At 41.5% G+C, this 24,787-nt stretch overlaps 1 protein-coding gene across 2 annotated transcripts in view; it reads right to left on the reverse strand.

Moving 5' to 3' along the window:
* Nucleotides 1-822: 822 nt before the first annotated feature.
* LOC112047051 (CD109 antigen) overlaps nucleotides 823-24,787 on the reverse strand; it is a 30,878-nt gene continuing 6,913 nt past the window's right edge. The window contains exons 7-34 of one of the 2 annotated variants that reach the window (XR_008251898.1): nucleotides 24,092-24,308; nucleotides 22,925-23,106; nucleotides 21,965-22,147; nucleotides 21,163-21,387; nucleotides 20,305-20,482; nucleotides 19,429-19,604; nucleotides 19,044-19,154; nucleotides 18,749-18,889; nucleotides 18,210-18,359; nucleotides 17,485-17,624; nucleotides 16,854-17,017; nucleotides 16,214-16,437; nucleotides 15,899-16,075; nucleotides 15,319-15,501; nucleotides 14,601-14,837; nucleotides 14,112-14,296; nucleotides 13,651-13,753; nucleotides 12,826-12,987; nucleotides 12,409-12,510; nucleotides 11,403-11,589; nucleotides 10,541-10,695; nucleotides 10,174-10,245; nucleotides 9,715-9,876; nucleotides 8,476-9,176; nucleotides 8,099-8,273; nucleotides 6,860-6,965; nucleotides 5,346-6,092; nucleotides 823-5,240 (exon numbers count right to left, since the gene is read on the reverse strand). Coding sequence is in view for 1 of the 2 variants with exons in the window: in XM_052887896.1 (XP_052743856.1) it covers nucleotides 5,905-6,092; nucleotides 6,860-6,965; nucleotides 8,099-8,273; nucleotides 8,476-9,176; nucleotides 9,715-9,876; nucleotides 10,174-10,245; nucleotides 10,541-10,695; nucleotides 11,403-11,589; nucleotides 12,409-12,510; nucleotides 12,826-12,987; nucleotides 13,651-13,753; nucleotides 14,112-14,296; nucleotides 14,601-14,837; nucleotides 15,319-15,501; nucleotides 15,899-16,075; nucleotides 16,214-16,437; nucleotides 16,854-17,017; nucleotides 17,485-17,624; nucleotides 18,210-18,359; nucleotides 18,749-18,889; nucleotides 19,044-19,154; nucleotides 19,429-19,604; nucleotides 20,305-20,482; nucleotides 21,163-21,387; nucleotides 21,965-22,147; nucleotides 22,925-23,106; nucleotides 24,092-24,308 (4,986 nt within the window). In the remaining variant the exon portion in view is untranslated. Of the gene's footprint in view, nucleotides 6,093-6,859; nucleotides 6,966-8,098; nucleotides 8,274-8,475; nucleotides 9,177-9,714; nucleotides 9,877-10,173; nucleotides 10,246-10,540; nucleotides 10,696-11,402; nucleotides 11,590-12,408; nucleotides 12,511-12,825; nucleotides 12,988-13,650; nucleotides 13,754-14,111; nucleotides 14,297-14,600; nucleotides 14,838-15,318; nucleotides 15,502-15,898; nucleotides 16,076-16,213; nucleotides 16,438-16,853; nucleotides 17,018-17,484; nucleotides 17,625-18,209; nucleotides 18,360-18,748; nucleotides 18,890-19,043; nucleotides 19,155-19,428; nucleotides 19,605-20,304; nucleotides 20,483-21,162; nucleotides 21,388-21,964; nucleotides 22,148-22,924; nucleotides 23,107-24,091; nucleotides 24,309-24,787 lie in introns of both variants that reach the window. The other variant, XM_052887896.1, reaches the window with a different exon arrangement.

A 24,787-nucleotide genomic window follows, 5' to 3' on the forward strand; every position in this document is an offset into this window, starting at 1 on the left:
GCATTGATCTGTTGTTAGTTAAAATAAAACAGCTTGCGGAAATTTTACACATACCAAACTAAATAACTCTTGCTTCCCTCTTATTTAGTAGTTAGGTGCAACTATCATCAAAACACTAGGCCTTGAAATTTCTAGGTGGCTTTTTTATTATACTTTACAAGTTAGCCCTTGACTACAATCTCACCTGATCTGATGGTAAGTCATGATACAATCTAAGATGGAAGCGGGCTAAGATGTTAAGGAGGAGATGAAATGAAATCCATATCCCTTTTGGTTTCTACAGAACATTGAACCAAAACACTAAATCGCTTGGCGGTATATCTTTGCCGGAAGCAAAGCATTGGAAGCCTCCCACCAGCTAGACCTGGACCAGTTAAGAAAACCTCTGTTTTGTAAATCTACCGAGCATACCACTGCGCTACGGAGACTGTCTAGTTAAACATTACTACCTTAAGACTACTATCAACCTGCATTGTGTGGTGGGTCTTAGCTCCTAGATGAATAGCTCCCTCCCTAAAGGAGTTTTCAAACAGGCTGATAATAATGATGCAATAATGTAAGAAAAAATATTGAACTTTTTATCTAATATATAAAATTCTCGTGTCACAGTTTTCGTTGCAATACTCCTCCAAAATGGCTCGACCGATTTTGATGAAATTTTTTGTGCTTATCCGGTATCTATGAGAATAGGCCAACATCTATTTTTTATACACCTAAGGGTAGGGTAGGGGTAGGGTAGATTGTAGAGGTAGTTGAAAGTTTACATCGAGTTTCACGCGGACGAAGTCGCGGGCGTCCGCTAGTGTTAAATAAAAATCTGAATGTTTTGTACATACTTTTAATTTGGAAAATAATACAATGAAAGTTAGCTGCCACTAAACAGTTTGTTGAATTACAATTTATACCTATACACATTTTGAAATGCATTTCTATGCAGAAAGTTCGAGCTTCATCATTATGGATACAACAGCCTTGATCATCACTGATGTATAGCATGACCAGAAAAAAAAACAAGCGTGTACCTTTAGCATACGGATAATGCTATAAATACTTGAGGCGCCGTCCTGTTTTTTTTAATATATAATCTAATCAAGCTATACTTGTATTTGTATTCTATGCTATGTTTAACGAGGCGAGATAAAACACATAAACAACCTGACCATTACTACGTCTCAGCACGATGCAAACTTTATGACGTTTCGGAACATCGTTTTTTTTCGCCATTGACGATCAATTATTAAATATAACTGATCGTGTATTGGTCACATGCATGACGGCTCGACTTATGAAACGTCTTTGCTGCCGTGTGCGCTGCAGAAACGTGATAATAATTGACCATCAATGGCTGACTTAAGCTGTGCAAGACAAGGTTTTAGGTATCAGCAGTGTCCCTCCCTCCCGAAGTCCCTCGCGCTTCTTGGATTTTTTTTTATTCTTAAGAGTTAAAGGGCTCTTGACTACAATCTCACCCGATGGTAAGTGATAATGCAACATGGAAGCAGGCTAACATACTTCATGTAAGACAAACGAAAGTAAGTTGAGTATTATCTCTATCCTTAAGTGTAGTAACTTAGTAAGCAATTATGTTGTCAATTTGTTTTATGTCGTCACTTATATTGCCTCGTTAAACGTACTATAGTAAGAAATACATTTCAGTTTACTATCAAAGGTCAATATTTCAATTAAAAAAAAATATATTAAAAAAACAGATTTTTTTTTCTCAAGCTTATTTTCCATTGCAACATGAGATGCCTCTAAATGTAGATTGAAACAACAATTGTTGCTCAAAACATATGTTTCTTATTCAAAAAATACTAATAAACTTAAAATATACACACAAAATAATATACATACTTGAAAATATAAATACTTATAAAAGTATAAAAAAAACTTCAGTCATTGGTAATTTTGGACGGAAAACTAATTAAGTAAAATCTTACAAAGTATATAATGAGATTCATTAATATAGCATTAATTTATTTATATCATAATTAATTTATATTAATTCATAAATACATGCTTTTTGGACGGTAGTTGCCAAATTTGTACATTCATATATTTATCTGCCGATATGTTTGAAAAATATGTGTAAATATTTTGATTTTTATTAATAATTTAACTAAAAATTTACCTCTTTATATTTTTCCAATAAATCTTTCATATAATTTTAAACTGTATTCTAAGTTATAAGTCTTGGACTAATAAGGCAATTTTATTGACATTTATTTTTTATATAATATTGCAATATTGTCATTAAATTATTGAAAAAAAATTATAAATTTAGAAAAGTACACAAAATATGAGAAAAATGTTATCCTTACAAAGTACATTAAAAATATGTTCCTAAAATACTTATATTTACACAAGAAGTGAATCGCACTTTAAAATCTTAAAGGCAAGGGATGCATCAAATGCAGCTGCAAGTAAGTATTTGTAATCACTCGGATATTAAATTGAAAAATAGCAGCACCGGAAACTAAAAGTAATATCAAGCCAGTTATTGTTTAAAATCTACTACATGTCGCGTGTCGTTAAAGGTCGCAGCACACATATCAACTCAGAAAGGTATCGTCACCATATCACCTCTGTTTGAGCTCTATAAAGCTGTTCTGTAGCAACTAATAATGTCTCTATCTCTCTCTGTCTAACATTGTACTTTAGACAGAGACAGATAGTGACGAATTCAAAATACAAACTGTTGAGTTATAAAAACAACGCTACAGAAAAGAGCTATTTGTCTAAAGGCGAGACGATTTCGATTAATTTGCTTCACAGTAAGGAATATCGTACAAAGAATATAGAACGGTTTAAGTTGATACAGTGACAATAACTTTCCAAAGTGTTATGTATGCTATGACCATTAAGAGTACTCACAGTGGGTGAAGCCACAGTAAGTCAGTTTGTTTAAAGTGAGGTTATAAGCCGTCGCGCGACCTATACAAAATTAAAATTGAAACGTGGTATTAATTCAATTGTATGCAAACTTAACTAAATATAAGTCGACAGGTCTAAAAATAATATAGTACGTATCCTTTTCACTATGTTACTTAAACAAAGGGACTACTAAAGAAGGTTCGAATCTATATAAGATTTACAATCTATTTGCAGTACGGAAAAAGGATAGACAACTATTTAACACATTTTAGCTTGTTTTTAATTAATCTTTCAGTATTGTTTCGTACAAATAAAGGCTCTATTTGTACAAATTTAATAGTACAGCTAAATGAACACTCGTTATAATACTATATAACTACACTGGAATGGACTAAGAAAATATCTTACGCCAGCCACACACGCTCAAAACCGTCCAGTCTGCCGTCAAGTGAAAAAAAAAAAATGTTGTAATACGTATGATTTCGATATTTTTCACTGTCACATTCTTATGTGTCTTGCATATTTAACAGTAAAACTGCTTGTGTGTGGCTGGCGTTACACTGCGCGCCTCAACAATGGGTTTTGCTCCACAATGAACTGCCAAAAATGAATCCTTTGTAGTTCACTTAAGGATAGGGGCAGATTGCAGATTGCTTTTATGACATCAAACACTTAACCCTGGACGGTGGTCTATGTTGTCTTTTTTTTTTATTCTTTACAAGTTACTATCAAATGCTTGTCTGTGGTGCTAACAGCTATAACCCAAGCCAAATAGACTTCGAAAAGTAGACAAATACATATGCATGTTGTGAAAAATTCACTCTCACTCATTTGGAAGACCTCCCTATAACTACTGAAACCATTACCAATGTAATAGGATAATACATACACATACCCCAATTGATTTAGATAAAACTGAAAAAATGTATGTTAGGCTCAAGTAGAATTTGTATTACAGCATTAAACTAATACATTAATAACCTATTTTTTTAATTAAATGATCACAATTTTTTTAAACTTTCATTCAGAAAAAAGTTGGTTACTTTTTGATCTTATTTTAGTATCTTGTATATTGCAGTCGGTAAATGAAAAATTACATTTTTGAAAAATATGTAGCAATAATATAAGTCTAAATATAAAATATTTTAGTTTTTATTTTGTGAACACTGTTATTAAATGCCATTTGAGCTTCGATGTTTGCACCTTTAATAAATCCAAGCAATAAGGGCTATACAATAAATTGTAAACATTGACGAAACCAATTGCAGCAAAACCACTGTCGAGCAGAGATTTATTACATGTTAAACTGTAGACAGAGAAAGGTTCGCGTGATTGGCGTGCCGTAGTCAGTCAAAAGACAATCGATTTTGATGTAATTTTCACCGAAATACTTCACTAAACCATTTTTTCACGATTTTTCTTGAAATATAACAAATATATATTTTGAACTATATATTCATTTTATGCTCACAATTATTTTATTTTAATGAATAACAATTGTCAAACTTGTTTGTCTGAAAAAACAGGCACGATTCATTTCATCATCGAATATCGAATCGCGTTGCCTTATCCAATTATATACGCTAGCCGTTTTGCGGGTATACGTCATATGCTTTCTAATCGTCTATTACTTTCTCTATCTACGGTAAATGGTATTGTCAAGTTATTAGCTGCCAATACATCAAATCTATTGTACAGTCCGATGCAAACATTGATGTTTTGGATCATTGTGTGTCAAGATGACCTATGGAAAATTTTAGGAATCAACGGGACCTTAAAAACGCAACGGCGAGCGATCACTGCGCTCGCTAATATCCCCGCAGTTTTGATTTTAGCTTATTATAATATGTATTACCTATGCGTACACACATACAGTATGGGCACGGGCGGTCTTGTCTCGTTTCTTTACTGAGTCCATACATAAGCTGCTCTCTTATTTACAAGAATACGATATACGCTATCTATTCGTCTATTACCTTTTTTGTCTATGTTAAACGGTGATTATTGTCAAATTGGGTTCATTGCCAATACATCAACGGCCATATTTATAAACATAATTTAATCATCAAACTACTACTTGAAGTTCACTTTAATTTGAAAAAGTTTGATGCTTAAATTTTAATAAATTTTAAATGTGTATTTTCATTTTTTAGAATTTAAACTATCGTGAGTGTTATTCATATTAATTGATTATGAAACACGGCTAAAACTCACGTGATATTAGGTCCAAACTGATCGTGCCGCGATGCAAGAACCAGCTCATGACTAAGGGCCCCTGTTCATTTATACTAAAAGGGTAGCAACACTAATAAATTAAAAATGTAAAACGTCATGTGTCAGTTGTCAGTGTCAGTGATAATTATAACCTTTGTTATAGGTTAGGAACTAACAAAAATATTATTTAATAGTAACTATCTAGTAGATGCGCCAAATTGAACTTGTCAGTTGTCAGTGTCAGTGATAATTATAACCTTTGTTATAGGTTAGGAACTAACAAAAATATTATTTAATAGTAACTATCTAGTAGATGCGCCAAATTGAACTTGTCAGCTTTCACCGAACAATCTCCGTGCCTTCTCCATCTACTCGACACGGGCGAGATAAACCGTGCCCAGTTGGCACAAATGAAAGCCATTAAAAAGAATTGAATTGAATTGAACCTTTGTAAACTTGACTTTCAATTTTTCACCTTGAGGAATACACGTTTTTGTTTAAAAGATTTGCACAAGAATTTTATATGGCCATCTAATTCCAAGTTCCAACATATTTAAACAGCCCCGTATGGGTTCGAAACTAATCGGGCATACTCCGACCTATCACGTGAGTTTTAGCCGTGTATCATAATCAATTAATATATATTTTTATATTTTTTTTTATATATATGTTCGCAAATGTATTGTAATATAATGTATGTAATGTATTGTAATAGCCGTCATCAATTAATATGTATTTTCATATTTTTTTTTATAGATATGTCCGCAAATGTATTGTAATACCCACGGTAATGTCATACAAAGGTCATACACGTCGCTACGTGTCATACATCGTTCTTATGTTCCTGTGTAGCGCGACGAGTGTGGCGAGCAGCAGTACCGACAGCTGCGCGGTCGCCGCCGCGTTGTATATGGAGCAGTAGGGGCACTGGGACGAGCCGCACACTTCGCAGATGTTCAGCAGATATGTGGGCAGCGCGTCGAATATCGTCTCGTTGAAACGCTCTGGGAAATAAAAAAATAAACATCTGTCAATCGAAAGGAATATATGTCAGTAGACCTAGGATATAAAGCTTTAGGACAGCAACATAATATTATGTTGACATATTATTAGTCATTTGGTGCTAAAAATGCAGCGTTCGTACAATAAAATTATTGATTTGACAAAAAAAAAGGTTATGACATAAATTATAGGATATTTTCTCTAGTTTAATTTAACATTTATTTTGATCGTAAAATGAGCTGGAAAGGAGACATTTTAAAAAAACTGTTTTTAGACGCCATTTTTCCAATATAGAGGCGCGAGCGGCAAAGTTTAAATTCTCAAAGCGCACTAGGTGGCTTTGTAGTATTCTATGAAAACTAGGTGGCTTTGTAGTATGCCATTAAAACTAGGTGACTAACTAGGTGTCTCCGTAGTGAGCCATTAAAACTAGATGGCTTTGTAGTATGCCATTAAAACTAGGTGGCTTTGTAGTGTGCCATTAAAACTAGGTGGCTTTGTAGTGTGCCATTAAAACTAGGTGGCTTTGTAGTATGCCATTAAAACTAGGTAGCCCTATAGTAAGCCATTGTAACTATTTAGCCCTGTAGTAAGCCATTGAAACTATTTAGCCCTGCATATGCCGTTAAAACTAGATGGCTCTATAGTGAGCCATTAAATGTAGGTCCCCTTTAGTGGCGTGCACAAGGTTTTTAAGTAGGGTGGGCGCTAGTTATACGCCTAGCCCTATAACTAGGCTGATGATGATAAAGTAGCATGCAGCACTGACCGGGCGCGTAGTAGTCGTAGACGCGTATGGGCAGGTAGCGCGACATGTTGGCCACGGGGTACCAGCGCTCGATCGTGAAGTTGACGCACGTGCGCTCTTGGTCCAGCTGTCACACAGAACGAAACAGTATTAGTGTGATACTACTGTCACAAAATACATTAGTTGTGTTTAAAGTTCACGATTGCAGGATATTGTATTGTTGACCTCGTATAATAACGCACAATCATGTAAAAAAATTCACTTAAAAACTGGCCAATTATGCTTTGAAAGTTTTAGAATTATTGGTAAAGAAAATTATACTTAAAGGCCTTTAAATATAATATTCAATAAAATCCCAAATTTAGAGCAAATTCAACCTTAAGTATTGGGTTTAAGTTTGAATTTGCAAATGCGACTATTTGTATTGAGTGCCAAGAAGTTGTGTTTGGCACTCATTGAGTGGGGACGTTTTTTGGTCGCTGATTGCGCAACCACTAAATAGGAGATCGATGGTTACGTGCCTATAAAATCACCGCAAAAAGTGAGCCCAATTCAGTTTCTCCACTGAATGCACACATGCACAATTTTGTATTTAATTCCATTATATATTTATGTATATACAGTTTCTACAGTCCATGAATACACAACTCGGCATTGTTATTTATGTATATTTAGGTAAAATCAAAAAATAAAAAAAAATACAATCCCCAAATTAAATATGAATAAATTCAAATAATAAGGAATTACTAAATATAATTTTTAATAAAAAATAAAATTTGAATAATTTAAAATTTAAATAAAAAAAAGTTCTTTTGTAAATAGATGAATTTAATAGTCTCAATTCTCAGACCATTTATAGAAGGACCTGTATCGCACTCATAGTCAAGAACAAAATTATCTGTCATTTTCTGAAGAAAACGAGCTTAGATTTGGTATATATCTTATACTAAACTAGAAGTTTTTGCCCGTTTTTTACACAATTCAATTACACAAAAAGGTATTTCTACGGAGCTCTTTAACCGACGAACACGATTACAACTATTTAACATCGATACTATAAAGACAGTTTTTATAATCGCATTAGATCGTTGATCATATACTTTGACAGAAAAGTAACGTCTAGCGAGGCAGGTCCTGTACAATAATTGGTCTGAGGTCTCAATTACATGTTTGAATAACTTTCGTTGTTCACTACGCGACTCTAACGCAAACATCTCTTACTCATGTAACTCAGCGGGCGGTGGAGCGAGCTGTACTCACGTAGTCGAAGTAGAAGAGCAGCTTGTCGGGCTGGTACTTGGCGCGCTGCAGCGTGCGCACGGCGCGCGACAGCACGTAGGTGTCGAGGCGCTGCTGCTGCACCATGTAGCCCGTGGGGATGCCCACCTCCAGCACGGCCAGCCCCGAGCGCGGCGACTCCTCCAGCATCGTCCAACTGATGCCATTGTTACATGTTTATTATAAAATTCAAATATAAAATTTACTGCATAGTTTTAGTAAACTTTTAGTAGGCTTTTAGACCGACTGTCTGTTGTGCAAGGACACGTGTGTAATGTGTGAGGTCGTGTGTGTCACCACGTGTGTAATGTGTGTGTGGCCACGTGTGTAATGTGTGTGTGGTGCACGGTGTGCGGTACCTGGCGCAGGTCTGGTAGCGGATGTGCGACTGATTCCTGCCGTGGTAGTACGCGTTGGCGAGCAGCGAGAAGCAGGCGGCGGGCGGCGGCGTCTGGAAGCGCTCGATGTCCACGTTGTACTGTGTGTGGCCACGTGTGTAATGTGTGTGTGGTGCACGGTGTGCGGTACCTGGCGCAGGTCTGGTAGCGGATGTGCGACTGATTCCTGCCGTGGTAGTACGCGTTGGCGAGCAGCGAGAAGCAGGCGGCGGGCGGCGGCGTCTGGAAGCGCTCGATGTCCACGTTGTACTGTGTGTGGCCACGTGTGTAATGTGTGTGTGGTGCACGGTGTGCGGTACCTGGCGCAGGTCTGGTAGCGGATGTGCGACTGATTCCTGCCGTGGTAGTACGCGTTGGCGAGCAGCGAGAAGCAGGCGGCGGGCGGCGGCGTCTGGAAGCGCTCGATGTCCACGTTGTACTGTGTGTGGCCACGTGTGTAATGTGTGTGTGGTGCACGGTGTGCGGTACCTGGCGCAGGTCTGGTAGCGGATGTGCGACTGATTCCTGCCGTGGTAGTACGCGTTGGCGAGCAGCGAGAAGCAGGCGGCGGGCGGCGGCGTCTGGAAGCGCTCGATGTCCACGTTGTACTGCACCGACATCTGCAGGATGGCGTAGCCCGCGCCGCGCGCCGTCACCTTCACCGTGCCCCACGCCTCCGGGACCTGGCACACACAACACTGTTACGGCGACCGAAGTAGTGCTGCATTGTGGAGAACACTGTTACGTGAGGCCAGAATGTCGGAAAACATTTACATGTTAGAGGTTAGTAAAGACTTAAATTACCATGCAAAGGGGTTAATAATTATGTAAACAAGAACACTATCTTCGAATTACACAAATTAAGAATTAGGGCGTCACAAAACATACCTATAAATGACATTTACAAGACAAACAAGGAAAGTGATTAACATGTAACAGGGGAATCAGAAGGAAGAAGTAAAAGACAATAAAAAAAAATTAATTAAAATAATTAAAAAAGAACTAATAAATAAATGAGAGATCTATAACAGTTGTAACACACTACCTAATTATATTTGTTTCTTGTGCTTTTGAATCCCTTGTGATGGTCAGAATTAGTATCACACAATGCGCTCGTAATTTAATTCCAGGTTCCTTTGCTAAGCTCGCAATCTAATAATAAAACTTCCTACAAAAGCAGTCCTCCCTCACGATTACAGTCACAGACAGTGCGTCACTCACGTCGATGCTCTGCATGACGGCGAGGTTGTCGTTGCGCACGCGCAGCTGGCGCGTGTCGCCGCCCAGCGCCACCGCCTCCACGCTGACGGCCAGCCCGCTCACGTCGCGCAGCCGCTTGCGGTTCGTGTACTCGATGAGCGCGCGCAGGGCGATGTACGTGTCCTGCGTGTACAAAATTGAACATCAATCCGGCTCGAAGGACCATGTGGCTCGTACAACAAAATGAGGGTTAAATGCTAAAGATTACATTACTATACAATTTGTTGACTGCTATGCTATTTCTAGGAAAGTGCGCAACCTATGAGAGCAATTCTTGCTTGCAAATCTTGTAAAGATTATGAACCATAAAATTGACACAATAAGATATAATAGCAAAATTACAGTAGGTCGTTAACAGTGATAAAAAACATCTGCGTTACATAGAAATCTATTAGGAAAGTCTATGTAGCTAAAACATACCTGCGTAGACGCCCAACCGCCATCTTTGAGACGCTGTGAGTTAAGCCACATAACGATCGGTTCGTTGTTGTCCTGAAACATATTTATATAATTAATTTTATCGATATCTATATTATACTGCTCGTTTATTTTTACCCAATAATAATGTTTACAGAAACTTTATTTTTTATGGTCATAAACAGTAACATGTGTCTCACGACATTTCTCGTGATCAGAAAAAGGCAAACCCCAATTGACCAATAATTTTTTCGCACTAACGCAACGAAAGAGAGTGATACTTCCGATTCGGCACTACTGGCCACCAAATTTCATTTCATCTTCAGGAGATATGTCATGTCGTCATGGCATGCTAGGCCTAATAAAATACCTGATGGTCCATGCAGGCCAGCAGCGCGTAGGCGGTGGCGGCGACGTTGTTGGAGTCGTACTTGTAGGGCAGGCGCGGCAGTAGGAACGGCTTCTGGTTCTCCATCTTGTACGGCGGCTGCGGCACCGGCTCCTTGCCCCAGTACACCAAGCCGCCTGGATTACACATACTCATCATTATCAGCATATTCTAACGACCCTCAACAGAGCCAATCAGCACAATAATTATAATTTAATTGAATTTATGTATGCCTAGTAATAAGTATAGTAATAAAGATCATTTATTATTTACTAATGAATAGACTATATGGCTCCAATGCGAGGTTTTTTATAATTCTGAAACAATTTAGCCCTTGATTGCGATCACACTTGAAAAAAATCAAAATCAAAAATCATTTATTTTAAGTAGGCTCAGTTTTCAAGCACTTTTGACACGTCAGTTGACTATTTGTAAAGATTCTACCACCGGTTCGGAAGGCAGGTTCTGCTGAGAAGATACTGGCAAGAAACTCAAAAGTTGCTCTTTTCAAAAGTCATACAGTATTATAATTTACAATTGATAACAATTACAATTTCTTATAGTTTTATTTCCTGAGTGAAGGTGGAATGGCCTCCAAGCGCTTGATGTAAAAAGACGATGCAGTCTAGGTACAATTTTATTTCACCCATACATATCTAAGGGTTTTTACGCGGCACCGTACCTGTGAAGCTAATATGCGACCAAGTGACGAGAAAATAGACAAAATGTCGTGCAATGGCGGCGAAACTGTCCCATTTCCATCTTGTCCGTACCAAAAGCCTGTGTTGGGACACATCTGTGTCACTGCGACATCATCACTGTCTCAGTCGGAGCAGTGCCGTACCTTCGGCGCGCTGGTGGCGCTTGAGCAGGCGGAAGGCGTGCTCGGCGCTGGGCGCCTTGGCGGCGCTGAGCGCGTAGGCGACGAGCGCCAGCGCCAGCGGCTCGCCGAAGTCGTGCAGCAGCTGCAGGTGCCGCTCCAGCCACGACACCGCGCGCTGCTGCGCCGTCGCCACGCGCGCGCTCAGACCCTACGAGCGAAGGTGTATATGTATTTTGTATTCTAGGAAATAGTAGTCTGAGATCAAGTCACATGGCTCGACTTGTTTGCGTAAAGCGTGGGGAGTTAGAGAGGGGAAGCGATCAGTTGGCGGGAACGACTTGCGATATAAGGAGCTTGTGGCGTTCTAGCCGTCCACATTTCTTGTTGTGCAATTCTTTATGGGTTACTTGGGATACGCGGGGAGACTGACTTGAGTGGAATATGAGAGTGTTTGTTAACTATCAAAGACATCTCTAACCCTACGCACAACGTTCACAAGTGCGTGACCACACTCAAGATCATTCTCTGCCATTCTAGGGTCTTATTTTGGTTACAGTTTGATTTGTTAATTAAGTTTTCCTGGCAAATATTGTGAAAACCTTTGCTCAACATTGGTTTTCTTATTTTTGTAGTTCACTTCTGAATCTCCTAAAAGTATATTATTTAATGTTCTTTTTTTAAAAAGAATACATATTACTAAAGTAAATCTTCATTAAAAAACAAAAAGCGCCATCTATGAACCCCAGGCGTAGTTGCAATGCCACAGGTTCTTAAAGTGTACTAAAGGGGATCAAAGTTTTATAAGAACGTTTTTTTTTATAAATAGTAGTTTAAAATAACGCTTTCACGCATATCACTCCTCAAGTCAAACTTGCATAAGTAAGTTTTACTTCAACAAATGCAACTGAGATCACGAAAGGACACGATTTGTTTTACATGACGATACATGATAATAAATAACTAACCCAAAGACAGTCACGTGTGATTTAAATTATTGTTTCTATCATAATATGCTAATGACTCTCACCTCTCGTATGCCGATATCTTTCAGGTTCTTGACAGACTCCAGAGTTATGACCACTTGAGCTGTGAGCGTGATGTTCCGTTGCAAAATTAGCGAGTTGTTGACCTGCCGTGTTGAAATAAATGTTAAAAATTACACATGAGCGCTGCACACCTTCCGTACTAGGGTGCAAATTTTTTTTACACATGCTATATCTCTCTCCCCTTGCTCCGAAAGAGAAAGCGATATTTTCGATATCACAGCTACATACTATACATCTCTCTCGTCACGAGATATCTGGCTTTTTCAGTTTCAATCGTAACGCTACTTCTTAAACCAGTTTCAATCGTAACAAGAATCTTTCTAAGTGACGTCAACAGTGCTCCAGCACCTATATCACCGACATCGACATCACCTGTCACCACCGAAGCCATCAGTTACCTTCAGCCCCTTGAGCTGGTAGGCCGCGTCGCGGTACAGCTGCGAGTCGGTGGGCACGGCGACGGTGTCGTTGGCGTTGCGGTCGGGCGACCACGTCACCTCGTAGAACGAGCCCTCCGGCAGCTGGTGCTCCAGCACCCACGCCACCGCCATCGATATCACCTGCGGTTGATACACAAAGTTGAGGCGTGATAGCCCAATGGATATGACCTCTGCCTTCGATTTCGGAGGGTGTGGGTTCGAATCCGGTCCGGGGCATGCACCACCAACTCTTCAGTTGTGTGCATTTTAAGAAGTTAAAACGTGTCAAACGGTGAAGGAAAACATCGTGAGGAAACCTGCATACCAGAGAACTTTCTTAATTCTCTGCGTGTGTGAAGTCTGCCAATCCGCATTGGGCCAGCGTGGTGGACTATTGGCCTAACCCCTCTTGTTCTGAGAGGAGAATCGAGCTCAGCAGTGAGCTGAATATAGGTTGATAATGATTAATGATGATGAATGATGATACATAAAAGATAAAAAAGATGTCCGCCTCGGGACGCTCGACAGAAACAATAACTTAAACCTGCTGCAATTTGCGTGAGAAAAAGGGAATCTAGACAGAGTGGAGTTGTAACGCGTTACGTCACGAAGCGGTTTACCCTCCCATAAGAACTTCAAAATACGAGTGTACTTTAGACCACATGACTGAAGTAAAACTTCTATAGTTTTCCTCTCAATGTCTAGAAGCGCCATCTCTCGTGCCAAAGAATGAGACACGTTTATTCATACGTACACTCACAAAGCAGTCCCATAGAATCGAATAAAAACAAAAAAGATTCTTACGTTGGGGTCAATGTAGATGTAGTTCTCCCACTCGTTGAACGACGCGTCTTGGAATATTTTCGAGCAGAAAGACGTCAGCCACACGCTCGATGAGGATTGATTCCTGTGCAACATTATTATATAATTACTCTGAAAACTGTACAATTTACCTAATAATACAAAAAGATAACGATGCTCAACGCGTACTCTAAGCCAATGGGTTCACAGATGCCTTTCCATAATAAGTGAAAGTTTGTAAGTAGTTGAATTTTTATTCTATGCACATAAAGGTGTAGGAATTTGCAAGTTCTATTATATTTTATTTTCAAAACTCGTTGATTTCAAGTAGGCCTAGTTTACAAGCTCTTTTTAAATGTAAACTTTCTGAAGCAGGTTTTACTGACAAGGGGCGGCTTGAAACTCAACAGTTGCTCTTTTATAATCATCATCCTTTACAACATTTAAAATCTTTTTAAAGTTACCAGTCGCTGCGGAAGAGGCTGAAGGAGCCGTCGGGCCTCATGTAGGACAGTTGCCGCTGGTAGAGGATGTTCATGTGGTAGAAGGACTCCTGCTCCAGCGTATGGTTGCGCTGGTTGATGAGGCGCATGTACAGCGTGAGGTACATGTTCGCTGCGAAGCTGAACATGTTCTGTTCGGCAGAGTCCTGTAACACAATGTTACACTATCATTAGGCAATCAAAAGTTACACATTAAGTTGTTTGTACAGTATAATTTAATTTATCTTATAAGCAAAATGTATTACAATAATATTGGCAAATAAACCGAGTAGTGCAGGGAGGAGGTCAAGGTTGCTCAAAGTGAATCGAAGTTTATGTCTACAATATCGTATTCGATATTCTTCTTCGATTAACTTCGCAAGTAGATAAGATACATTTGACAACAGTACTTTGCAAAACCTACAAAAGATTCACACCGTTACTCGTACACGTTATAATAAACTTACTTACCATAGGCAAATCTAGAAGGCTCGTAGCGTTAACCGGCATGGTCGGGAAGAGAGGTCCCACCACGTCGCCTACTATGGATATCCTCGCCTTGTTGGAGCCGAACACGTAGTAGCGGTCCACTTCGTACGGTATGATCGGCGTCTCGGTCACATTCACGTGCATATATTGGAACACGTAGGCACGATTCGAAAGATCTAGAAGTATCGACTGGTGCCTGTATTGTGGTATGCCGTCGGCCTGGAAAAGATAGTGCTTTTTAGTATGTTTGTGAAGTCACAATTCGATCATGTTTATTCCTAATAAAAAAAAATTGATGTACATTTTTCAACAGGACCCATAAAAACCCACCCCAAGAACTTAAGATCTGAAACGGCATTGGTCAAATATTGAATGAATGAGACAGGCGAAAAATGCAAACGAATTAATATAAAATGGAGATTAACTAACACTGGTAAATAAAAATAAAGAAATGTCAAGATAAATCGCTTTTTGGACACCTGCAGAGACACTCAGTTTTCGTTTCCAAAATTAATCTTAGAAGGTTAGTTACTGGGCAAGAAAGCCTAGACGTCAAATACAAAAATGGTTTGACGATATAAGGGACTCAAATATCCACGTCTGAAGCGAATCGTGGAAGATAGAAAAGCTTTTCGCGTATTGACTGCAAATGTCCGATTCGAGGAGCATGAGGTGGCACGCAGTGATGATGGTGATGTACCTCGACGTCAATGAGCTTGGCGACGCGGTGCTGGCCCTGCAGCGTGGAGGCGTGGATGTCGACGCGGATGCGGCCCAGGCGCGCCGCCACCACGGGGATGTGCACCACGGCCGCGTCACCCGCCAGGATGTACACGAAGAACTGGTGCTCGCCGAACGACGTGCGCGGGTTGTACGAGCGCACCTAGGGATACACACCAAGATCTTTTACATTGTTACATACTAAATGACCAAGAACTGTTACTATCATCATCATCTTCATCATTAACAGTCGATGGACGTCCACTGCTGCCGCTGGATAAAGGCCACTTGCATGGACTTCCAAACAAAACGGTATAGATCCGCCAGTATTCAGCTATTTCCTGCAACCCGCTTGATGTCCTCAGTCCACCCAGTAAGGGGTCGACCTACACTGCGCTTTCTGGTGCGGAGTAACCATTGCAAAACTTTGAAACCACAAAGATCATCGGCTCTTCGAACTGCCTGCCCATTGTTACTTCAGCTTCGCGACTCGCTATATTATGTCAAACAAACTATAATTACATTGAAGTTTAGTTATAAAAATAACGATATCCACTCACGATTCCATTCTCCTCAACGTGCACGAACTTGTAGTCGGGCGAGGAGGCGAGCACCACGACCGCCTCGATGGCCTGCGGCTGGTAGTTGAACACGGCCACGCGCAGGCCGAGCTGCTCGCCCTGCTTGCAGCGGTCGGGGCCCTCCACTTTGATGAAGAACGGCAGGATACCCACGTACTGTGCACAAATGTTTTACATATTTATATGCTGAAACCTTCGAAACCCAAAATATGTCTATTGTTGTTAAATATTTTCGATTTTGATGGAAACACTAGATCTGCCGCCGGCAGCGCTCGTGTCGCGCGCGGTACTCACAGTCAGCGGCCTGGCGAGCATGCCGAGGCCGGCGCCGGGCGACATGGCCACGGCGGAGACGGTCCAGTGCGCGGGCGCGGCGGGCACGTCCAGCGTGAACACGTAGCGGCCGTGCGGCCCGATGTTCACGTCGCGCCACAGCCACACGTTGTCGTACTGCCGCTGGATGCGGTTGAAGCGGAACTTGCGGAAGTGCGCCAGCTCGAACCAGTCGTCGCGCTTACCTGAAAAAATAATTATTATCTATAAAGTCGGTTTACGGCTAATTTTACGTTACAAATTACAATCATATTATATTATTTTTTTACTTCAAGTAAAACTTAATACATAAAAGAGAAACTTAAAAAATAGTAGCGGTTAGCAACGCCATCTCTCGAGTCGGACATGCTTTACTTCACAAGCTCCTATTAGTTCACAATTTTGCCGTCAGACTAAACAGTTTCGGCGCTTACTTGTGTTGTGTCGTAGTTTAGCAGTGTCCCTACAGATGGCGCTTTGTGTGTCATTTCGATTACATTTTTAACCGAATTCAAAAAAAAGGAGGTTATGAATTCGTCGGAATCTTTTTTGTTTCGTAACACATTCACCAGCTTAGTCCCCAAGCGTGCATAAGTTTTACATCAAAACATTTTACACCTACAGTTAGCCTCGTCGGTCCGGTCGGCGCAGTCCGGCGCGCCGTCGCAGCGCTTGTCGGCCGGGTAGCAGGTCCCGTCCAGACACTCCGCAAGCCCTAGCGACTCGTTGCACATGGAGTAGCGCCGAAACACTGCCACGTCCGATAGCACCACTAGACCCGCGTACCTGCAGAACGATGAGGATTATCGAACCATAATATTCATCACCTTCATCACAAAGAAATTGAATTAGAATAGAATAGAATATCTATATTTGTCAACACACAAGTAATAAAATAAAATAAACAAATAGAACATACAAAAATCTGGTCGTAATGGTACCACCTCAGCACGATGTCACAGCGAGCTGTGGCGCTGGTTTTCAGGTGAAACCTTGTGTGTTCACGGATGTGTCTACGACTATGGTTAACTTAAAACTTATACATGATTACTTATTATATGATTTATACTAAGTAAAATAAAAATAATAAAACAAAACAGAGTAATAAAATAACAAAATTAACATATATGGGAAACTAAATTAACAGGAAAAATCAAACAATAAATTCGAGTCAACCCATAAATTTATGTAAAAATGAATTCAACATCAACATTATATCAGCCGATAGTCCACTGTAGGACATTTGTACTCACTCGAAGGTGCGGTTGGCGTCGATGCCGAAGCTGGGCGAGGGGAAGTACACCAGCTCGTCCGCGTCGCCGAAGTGCGAGCGCCACGTGTACGAGAACGTGCCGTTCGTCGACTCGTCGAAGTGCGACATCTTGGATATCACCTGATAGATTGATTAAATTAATACGAACTATTAACTGACTTCAAAAAAAGTGGTTCTCAATTCGAGTCTATGTTTTCATTAGATTGGCTAGTAGAAATCGTCAGAAATTATTTTTCTGTTATTCTGAGATTCTGAATTAACCGCGCTCGTGGCTCGACAACAGAAATACAATGGTTTTATTTTGCATCTTTGTAACTCATCCATTCTCTTAAGTTACGCTTAAACCGTTAGATATTTTTTGGGGTGTCCTAAACATACTCACTTAAGGTTCCTACTTGGTTTCATACTTGGTGGAGATACTCAACAACATGCAACCCATATTCTCATCGTGTATTTAAGAAAACGAGTGTGGTTTAGATCACACGACTGAAAATATCTGGATATCAACAGGTGGTTAAAGTTTCCAAAAACGGAGTTGTTTCAAAGTTCTCTAAGAGCGCCATCTATTGGTACTTTCAAACGACAAACACTGTTTATTACGCCTGTAGATGGCAGGACGCATCTTAAAAGCCTCGTCCGATTAAACTTTTCGTAACGCATTCAACAACTTACTTCCCAAGTCAAGAGTGCGTAAGAAACAAGTACCTTAGCGTAGGTGAGCTCGTTGCCGGCCTGCATGGTGTAGAAGGCGTGGTCGATGGCGGACAGCCCCACGTACGCGCCGGGCTCGCCGTAGATGGCCACCTCCACGCGCTCGCCCGTGCGGTGCTTGCGGTTGTTCACGTGCACGGTGAACTGCAACCACAACAACACATTAAGAATTTGTCCAGAAGGGGCGAATTCGTCGCGAATCGTATCGCGCGAATTCAAAATACGCGCGTAAATAGCGTGCACTACGCCAGACTCTCGACTCACGCGTGATTCGCGCGTATTGCACGCGAGTCGAGATACTAGGGACGCCTTGTTGCGTCCAGTTAACGCACGAACTCAAGAGCGAGTGCGCGTTCAACTCCATGTTTCATACTGAATTCCTCCCCAAATGCTCTGCGCGATTCTGAATCGCGACGAAATCGCCCTTTCTGGACTGAGGCTAAAAGTCGAAGAAATAGAAAGGCAGAAAAAAGGGGAGACGGCAGTGTTAACACCACGGATATTTTGCGGACACAGTCCTGAGAGAGACTCACGTTGTTGGTGCTAATGCCGTTGACAGGGAAGGTGAGAGAGTCGGCAAGCACGTGCGCGCGGCGGCGATGCGTCCACACCACGAGCGTGGCCACCGGCGCCATCTCCGCCGACACCACCACGGAGAATGTGCGGACACCTTCCTGTGAGAGAGATGAAATTTAAAAAAAAGATTATGATTATGGTACGTTAGAAATTAACTGTCCTTTTTACTCTTAATATTTAGGTAATTTGTTTAAAAAAAAATGGTAAAACGACCTGTTGGATAATATCATTAAACGTCTGTAAGAGTGTTACCTGCATGATCTCTTGGCCGCTGGTCAGAATGATGCCTTTGGACATAACAACATAGTTGAACGACTCCATGTAGAAGTTACTTTGCACGTGGAATACGACGTATTCGCCCACCTATGAAAAAAAAATATTAACACTATCACACATGAAACTTTGATATTTTTGTAAACTTACATTACTTGACTTTTGTATTATTTTGGGTATCGGCAAACATCTTGTTTGTGACTTAGTAGCGGTAAGCTCGCGCATTGTATTATGTTACGGTATAGTTATCTTTATGACATCGTGTATTAAGTTGCGCAATGCAAGATTTTAGGTATCCCCGGTTAATAAGCGCGGCGGCAGGGTGGCAGATCCCGCGCGCTGCTACATGACAGTTGGTGGTTACCCTCGCGTCGGTGGTGGAGGTGGACACGCGCAGGTTGTGGTGGTTGGGGCTCTCGTGCGCCACCAGGTGCACGTCGGCGGCGGCGCGGCCCCCCAGCGCGTCGCCCAGAGTCGCGGACAGGCGCAGGCCCGTTATACTGTTCAGCACTTCGCGGGAGTTCGGGTCGTTTTCCAGCTCTGAAACAACATATGTCTTTAGGATGTTTACAATTACTTCTGATTTGTGTAGAATCTCTTCTTGACAATCAATCAGACTCAAATTTAGTTTATTTGTGGTGTAGTTATCTCCGTTCGATTCAGCTGAATCAGTAGTTGAGCAATAGGCTACTCGCCTGCTATACAAAACTAAGAAGATTTTTTGCATACAGGCAGTTTAGATGCCTAGAAACTCTAATCACATTTTTATTTGTGAAAATAATCTCGTAATTGTAATATTTTTATAAAACATTGTATTTTTATCACGTCACCGCAAACGCCAATCATAAACTGTGACGGCGTTCGCTACAAGGCATCGGTTTGTGATTAAATCACGCTGTTATCACTATGAATGACGTCACTTGCTAATGTGTTGTGTTTCGGCGGCAAAAATTTTACGTAGATATTTTTTCATATATATAAAATTTTTTACTGGTTATTATTGATGGGACAAAATCAAAAATACCTTATAATACTTCCATACTTCAGTTTAAACACTGTTTACAAAAGAGGCAAGTAGCCTATTTATGCTAAGCAAAGTGACGTCATTTGAAATTCAATATGTCGGACCTGAAATGACATTGATATATAGGTTATTCTCAACGCACCTCTAAGATCCAGACCATGGAAGTATGTGGTACACGGTGGGCATCTCAAGATGAAACTATAAATAAATACTCACTCAGCAGCTTGAACAGATCCAGCTTGAGATGCCACACGGCGTCGTGTCCGGGCACCAGGCTGGGCCGCTGCGGCTCCAGCGCGCCGCCCCGCCCCTCCAGCTGGCCCGTCACCGTGAGCGCCACGCCGGCCGCCTGCCACGCCGGAAGCCGCGACCCGTCGTGGTACGACACTGCCATCTGACGAATATCGGAATATCAATCTTCCTTCTGTCTTTCCAAGGCGACCCACACTCACACTCATAGATACACATGCTTAACTTGAAAAAATATTGCTTAAGTAAGCCTAACATGCGACCAGATAATGCATCTCGTGAAGAGTAATAGATAAATGTCACCCAATCGTGGCGCAACCGGAAATATCGTTATCTCTTTCATAGCGTTTGAACGAATGTCGGAATGGGAATACTACGTCGTCATTGGTCGACATTTTGTCTATTTGTTCGTTGGTTGCATGCTAGACTCACAAGAGTTAAAGAAACGTGTGAGAGTGAGCATACCACACAGCTGAAGTAAAACTTCTTTCAAAAAATAAAAAAAAAAACAAAAGCGCCATCTATGAGCCTCAGGAATTACTACATCGAAAAGGGCCTATAGACAAGTGATCTGATCTGTCATTTTCATACATTCTTTAAGTTTTCGAAGCATTAGCGTTTGTAGAAAAAGAATCAACACATGGCTACATTGTCCAGGTTCTTGAAGTGTAGAAAAGGGTTTGTTTCAAAGTTCTGCAAGAGCTCCATCTACTGGTAGTCTATAATAAAAAACACTGTTTCACTATGTCTATAGATGGCAGCACGTATCTTAAAAGCCATTCACCAACTTACTCCCTAAAATAATAAAGGAGAAAAAAGACTCACATAAACGTCAAAAGGCATAGCAGGCTTGAACACCTGAAGCTCCCCGCCCAAGAAGGTGACAGCCAGCGAGGAGTTGAAGATCCTGGCTATGCTGTAACCTTCGATGACTTCGTCGAGGAACGGGTCGCCGACAGACGCAGTGATGATGACCTCCACTCCGTCCAGGGTTGGAACCAGCTGGGCTAGCTCCGCCATTGGATATTTGAAGTCGTATGTGCCGTTGAACTGAAAATGAAAGTTTATTTCACACAAAAAGTTCATTAGTACAGCTTATAGCGGGAATGAAATACCATTTTACATAAATATACAGGTTTTGATAGTGTTTCTTCAAATCTCTTTATATCCTGAAATAAACTAGGGTCCCCTCGGGACACGAGAAAAAGCATTTAACATCGATGGATTTTAAAAATTCTTTTACTAGTAGAATTTTACCATTATTTCTAAGTGAGCTACATATTATATCACCGACGTAGCTCAACGAATTGCGAAGCTGAAGAGGCAAAGGGCATGACATAGTTCGAAGAGCCGATGGACGTTGGGGTCCCAAAGTGCTGGAATGGCGACCCCGCACTACAAAGCGCAGTGTTGGCAGACCCCCCATCAAGTGTACTGACATCAAGCGAGTCGCAAAAATTCTCTGGATGCAGGCGGTTCAGGTTCGTGATGTTTGGAAGTCCCTATAAAAGGCCTATGTCCTGCAAAGGACGTCCATCGGCTGATATGATGAGGATGAGCTACATTTTATCCCCTTATTCCTACGGGAACAGGAACTAGCTAGAATAAACAAATAAACAATACTCACAAATCGCAGATACGGCAGCTGGTCGTAATACGGGTTGTTGTAGTAATTATAGGTGCTGGAGGTGGTGTAGGTGTTGTAGTTCGGGTTGTTGATGCCCTGCTGGTTCTGCTGGTTCAATTGGTTCTGCTGATTCGCGAACTCTATCGGGTCCGGCTTGGGCATCCAGAATGGATATTTTTCATCCTGTACGTAAAGAAAAATAATTAGACCTTAAAGACCTTGGCCTCTGTAGAACCACAGTGAACCACCAAAGCTGCTCTAGTCGGATCATACCAAATTTGTCTGGACAGTGAGGACAACACAAGAGGAGAGGAGTGATAACTAGTTATTAACTCCTGTGTTACAAACCCTGGACTCATTTTTCTTTCTGTTACATGATGGACCTCGCATCTGCACGTGTTTTAGTCTCTCTTCAAATTATTTCATGTAGAAGAAACAAAGAAAGAGCTGTTACATACTCGGACAAATAACATAAGGACCTGACTAGCGAGACGTTACCACTCTGTCGAAGTATAAGATCAACGATCTAACATGTTTATAAAAACTGTCTCTATAGAATCGATATTACATAGTTGTAATCGTGCTCGTCGTGTAAAGAGCTTCGAAAAAATGCCCCTCAAAAAACAGCATACAATTTTGTTCCTAGTCCCTATGTAATTAGTCTAAGGTCAACGTTGCGGTGCCTACAAAATCACCGCAAGAAATGATCCGAATTTAGCTACTCCACTGAGCGCAAACATGTTCAATTTTGTGTTTACATATACTTACATATTTTATGTATGTATAATGTATATCTAAAACACACAAATAGACATTGTAAACGGTATTTAGGTATTATTAATTTAAATAACTTTCGTTGTTTACTATGCGAGTAAATGAAATTAATACAATAAGCCTCAGTTTTGACGCGCAGACAAATCTTTGTCTGAGGTTACGCATGATGATGACGTACAAACTTACAAAGTTAAACATCCGCGTGTAGACCTTCTGCGGGTCGTACCACCAGTCGGGCTGGTCGATCTGGTTGGGCTGGCCGGGACGGTAGTTGATCGGCCGCCCGTACTCGTCCTGTCCGGCGCCTGCGTACTCGTACGACACATAGCCCGTCTCGTTGTACAGGTACGGGTTGTAGTTCGGACGCACTGTCAAGTGAAATTATAAAAATAAAAAATATTTTATTAAAAAATAAAAGAGCCCTACTTAATGAGTTCCAGTCAAAAGAGTAATTATAGCTTGGAAAATTCGTTCGAAACATTCCCGATGGCCCGCGCGAGTCGGGGGCGTGTAGCGATGAATGAAAACCCCACGACTGATGCACCTCACTTTCCCGTACGCAACCATTTCACACCGGCGCAGTCTTTTCCCCCCGTCGCCCGCATGTCATGTGAGTGTCATCAACGAACTTGCCAAGCTATAGTAGTAGTAGAGGCTGCCGAGTGCCGGTGTAACTACAGGCACAGGGGATTTAACACCGTAACCATAACATGTGTTCCTTGCATACCCACATTATTTATTTTGTACATGCATTTATAAATCGGATGACAATGCAATATTATTATGACTGATGATGTAGATGGAAGGTGGCCATTGGAACTCCGTAATTAAATGACGCAACCTCATTGAGTTTGAGCTTATTTGGTTTGTCTTAATGAGTACTTTGATATGGTAACCAGGGTCTGATGATGGAGCTGGAAGGTGGCTATGGGAACTCTGTAATTAAACAACGTAATCCCATCTAGTTTGGGCTCGTTTGATTCATCTCAATGAGTACTTTCATACCAGTAGTAGATTATTTTACCTTTATAGTTCATTTTATTAATAAATAATAAGTTTCTTTTTATTAAAAAGGTTTTTAATGGTAGACTTGTTGTGTATATACAAAATCCTGTATCGCGCAGTTGAGGACTCGGTTAAGTTAAAGTCGTTCAGTCGGGACAGTCATAGGGCTCGCCTATAGCCACGACATACCTCTAGTATACTGGTCCGTGACAATGGAGCCGTAGGGGCCGCGGTTGTTGAACTGTCCCTGCGTGTAGTGGCGCGGCCGGTACTGCGGGATGGGCCGCAGCGTGGCGCGCAGCGTGAGGTTGCCGCGCACCGGCGCGCCCGACGTGTAGTTCGCCATACCTCTGGTATACTGGTCCGTGACAATGGAGCCGTAGGGGCCGCGGTTGTTGAACTGTCCCTGCGTGTAGTGGCGCGGCCGGTACTGCGGGATGGGCCGCAGCGTGGCGCGCAGCGTGAGGTTGCCGCGCACCGGCGCGCCCGACGTGTAGTTCGCCATGATGCGCCCGTGGATGTACGGCTCCGTGTTGAAGAAGAACGCCGGCATCGTCACGTTCACCTGTGGGGAGCAACTTGTCAATTGTAGTCAAGTCGCGCAACGCATTCGAGCGATGCAGCGGTCCGAGGTAGTCTTCGTCGTAGCTGCGTTTTAAAATCTTCGGAGGGGTGGTGTCTATGTTGTTTCTAAATACTTAATTTAATGAAAATGTTAATTAAGTACAATTTCAAATGTCGATAAATGACGAAGTCAGTAACGGTTCCATGGGGGCGGGGGAGGGGGGGGAGGGAGATCCATCCCGGAAGGGGGAGAGTGTACAATGAGACAAAAATAAATATCTATAGCTTGGCAACTTCGTCCCGATGCGGGAGCGGGCCAGGGAGCGTGTAGCGATGAATAAAAACCCACGACTGACGCACGATTTTACACCCTCGCAGTCTTTCCCCTCATCGCCCGCATATCATGGGAGTGTCATTAACGAACTTGCCAGACTGTAGTAGGGAGTCAAGCAGCAAACAGCGAGTACTGCTAGCTGCTAT

Source organism: Bicyclus anynana, chromosome 20, assembly GCF_947172395.1.
Source record: "Bicyclus anynana chromosome 20, ilBicAnyn1.1, whole genome shotgun sequence".
Taxonomy (NCBI): Eukaryota; Metazoa; Arthropoda; class Insecta; order Lepidoptera; family Nymphalidae; genus Bicyclus; species Bicyclus anynana.